At 32.8% G+C, this 3727-nt stretch overlaps 1 protein-coding gene across 1 annotated transcript in view; it reads right to left on the minus strand.

Annotated features, from left to right (window-relative positions):
* Positions 1 to 409: 409 nt before the first annotated feature.
* Positions 410 to 3727, minus strand: part of LOC111083685 (rap1 GTPase-GDP dissociation stimulator 1-like) — a 5608-nt gene continuing 2290 nt past the window's right edge. Inside the window, exons 2-3 of the mRNA XM_022380334.1 lie at positions 2776 to 2865; positions 410 to 614 (exon numbers count right to left, since the gene is read on the minus strand). Coding sequence (XP_022236042.1) covers positions 421 to 614; positions 2776 to 2865 — 284 coding nt within the window. The 3' untranslated portion in view covers positions 410 to 420. The remainder of the gene's footprint in view (positions 615 to 2775; positions 2866 to 3727) is intronic.

The raw sequence follows: 3727 nt of genomic DNA on the forward strand, positions 1-3727 counted from the left end.
AGCAAGCTTACATTTGAGAACTTCGCTCTAGGTGAAGTTACAACATCCCTTCAGAAAACCGGCTTGGGTAATTTGATTAAGGTGCAACTTCAACAAGATCGATATTCTTCAGAAATTCTCCAAAATATGTTGACCTTCATTGCTGCTGTATCTTCATCAGGTTGGTAGTATGTAAACAGTCTTAACAAATGTATGGTTTTAACATTAGTTTGGTAGCGTACCATGTTACATTAGTTTGGTAGCGTACCATGTTACATTAGTTTGGTAGCGTACCATGTTACATTAGTTTGGTAGCGTACCATGTTACATAAATTTGGTAGCGTACCATGTTTTCTTCACGTATATAAACTTCACAACTTTTATCACTACTGACTGGAAACAAAATATATTAATTAGGTAAATTAGTTCAGGTCATTTATATCAAATTTTCACCTTACCCAACACTGTTCCAGCCATTATATTGAGAGCCAAGAGGGCTTCGTTCTGCATTATCTGATGTTCTGATTGGATCATGTTAAGAAGCTGGGGGACTCCCCCTTCTTTGATGAGTAGTCTCATGACATCACTAGATCTTGAGTGTTTCACCAACCAAGCCAATAAACGTATAGCTTCTCCTATATATATATTCACATAATGTTACTTTAAAAACACGATAAGCCTTCATTTCACATGTTAAATGTATAAGTCAGAATGGCTGGAAGTCAAAAACCTGATAACAAACTACATTAACATTCATACGTGCTAGCTTGAAACCTGATAACAAACTACGTCACCATTCATATGTGCTAGCTTGAAACCTGATAACAAACTACGTCACCATTCATATGTGCTAGCTTGAAACCTGATAACAAACTACGTCACCATCATATGTGCTAGCTTGAAACCTGATAACAAACTACGTCACCATATGTGCTGGCTTGAAACTTGATAAACTACGTTACCATCATATGTGCTAGCTTGAAACCTGATAACAAACTACGTCACCATCATATGTGCTAGCTTGAAACCTGGTAGCAAACTACGTCACCATTCATACGTGCTAGCTTGAAACCTGGTAGCAAACTACGTCACCATTCATACGTGGTAGCTTGAAACCTGATAACAAACTACGTTACCATTCATGTGTGCTAGCTTGAAACCTGATAACAAACTACGTCACCATTCATACGTGCTAGCTTGAAACCTGGTAGCAAACTACGTCACCATTCATATGTGCTAGCTTGAAACCTGATAACAAACTACGTCACCATTCACAGCAAACTAAGTTTTAAAAACGTACGTGTATGCTGCCTAGAATTCTGTTCAGGACTATAATGGTGTTGATATTGTCAGTTTCATCACAGAGTTTACTGATCTAATTAATCTTACATGATTGTCTCTGATATCCATAACTTCAAGTTACCTACGTACAAAAAGTCTTAACACATGCACTAAAATTATCTTTAACACATGAAAATCACAAGATAACTATTTTAATTTTGTTCTCGAACTTTACATTGCTAATAATGTCTAATGATACCAACCTCACTATAAGAAGACAGAGACATAAGTATGGGTACTAAAATCAGCTTTACAATCATGTATTTGTGTATGTTGTGAAATTTATGAATGTTTATCAACTTGGCTGCTGTTATTTTATCTACAGATTCATGAATGTTTATCAACTTGGCTGCTGTTATTTTATTCTACAGATTCATGAATGTTTATCAACTTAGCTGGTGTTATTTTATTCTACAGATTCATGAATGTTTATCAACTTAGCTGGTGTTATTTTATTCTACAGATTCATGAATGTTTATCAACTTGGCTGGTGTTATTTTATCTTACAGATTCATGAATGTTTATCAACTTAGCTGGTGTTATTTTATTCTATAGATTCATGAATGTTTATCAACATGGCTGCTGTTATTTTATTCTACAGATTCATGAATGTTTATCAACTTAGCTGGTGTTATTTTATCTACAGATTCATGAATGTTTATCAACTTAGCTGGTGTTATTTTATTACACAGATTCATGAATGTTTATCAACTTGCTGCTGTTATTTTTAAACATTCATGAATCTGTAGAATTCAACTTAGCTGCTGTTATTTTATTCTATAGATTCATGAATGTTTATCAACTTAGCTGCTGTTATTTTATCTACAGATTCATGAATGTTTATCAACTTAGCTGCTGTTATTTTATTACACAGATTCACAAATGGACAACTGAACAAGTTATACAATGATGTTCAACAGAGCATCACTTCTGATCTATTTTCCAACAAATTTATGAAACCTACGATTATTCTTAAGGTTTCACAAGAATGAACATGAAAGACAAAACATCTTCCAGTTCACTATGTGTAAAAACAAGTTCATAAACTCAGAATTACTTCAAGTTCACTACGAGTGAAAACAAGTTAATAAACTAAGAATTACTTCCAGTTCACTATGTGTGAAAACAAGTTAATAAACTCAGAATTACTTCAAGTTCACTATGTGTGAAAACGAGTTAATAAACTCAGAATTACCTCCAGTTCACTATGTGTGAAAACAAGTTCATAAACTCAGAATTACTTCCAGTTCACTATGTGTGAAAACAAGTTCATAAACTCAGAATTACTTCCAGTTCACTATGTGTGAAAACAAGTTAATAAACTCAGAATTACTTCCAGTTCACTACGAGTGAAAAAAAGTTAATAAACTCAGAATTTCTTCCAGTTCACTACGTGTGAAAACAAGTTAATAAACTCAGAATTACTTCCAGTTCACTATGAGTGATAAAGCTTACCTTTTACTCCAGGATGGTCTTCAGTGTAGCCCCATCTGACAAGCTGTTGAATGAAACTAGAATTTGTTCCAAGTTTACTGGCCACATTTTCTATCCAGAACAAAATCATGAGTAAACATAGTTTTTGAGGTACAAAGACTCTAATCATGATTAGGGCTTATACAGTTAAATTCAGAAATCATGACCACAAAATCCAGAAGAAAAACCTTTTTAATACCCAACATTTCAGCTTATTTTATTCTCTAGGGTTTAAATGTTCAAATGATACATTACAGAAAAGACCATAATAAGAAATTAAATAGAAATACACCAAACAATGGAATGTAATACAATGATGTACAAAGGGAAAGATACATGTATATAAAATATATTGAGGAATTAGACAGAAATAAAGATTAAAACAAATGTTTTTAACATTTCGTTCTCTGTGATAACAGTTCTTTACTTAATCTAACACTATGTCATAGTTTTATTACAGTCAATGTAATTAAATTGATTATTTTTACCCCTATATGATTGAAGTGAAGCCTAACAATGTCTTGAGAAAGTTTTTTTATGTTTGATGGGAGGGAAAACAATTTGATTGATGTGTTTTTAGTGTCAGACAGTAAGTACAAAAACAATTTGATTGATGTGTTTTTAGTAGCAGACAGTAAGTACAAAAAAAATTTGATGTGTTTTTAGTGGCAGACATTAAGTACAAAAACAATTTGATTGTTGTGTTTTTAGTGGCAGACATTAAGTACAAAAACAATTTGATTGATGTGTTTTCAGTGGCAGACATTAAGTACAAAAACAATTTGATTGATGTGTTTTTAGTAGCAGACATTAAGTACAAAAACAATTTGATTGATGTGTTTTCAGTGGCAGACATTAAGTACAAAAACAATTTGATTGATGTGTTTTTAGTAGCAGACATTAAGAGCGAGGCATGTTATGATGCGTGGCAGTG

This window comes from Limulus polyphemus, unplaced genomic scaffold (genome assembly GCF_000517525.1).
Source record: "Limulus polyphemus unplaced genomic scaffold, Limulus_polyphemus-2.1.2 Scaffold10667, whole genome shotgun sequence".
Lineage (NCBI taxonomy): Eukaryota > Metazoa > Arthropoda > Merostomata > Xiphosura > Limulidae > Limulus > Limulus polyphemus.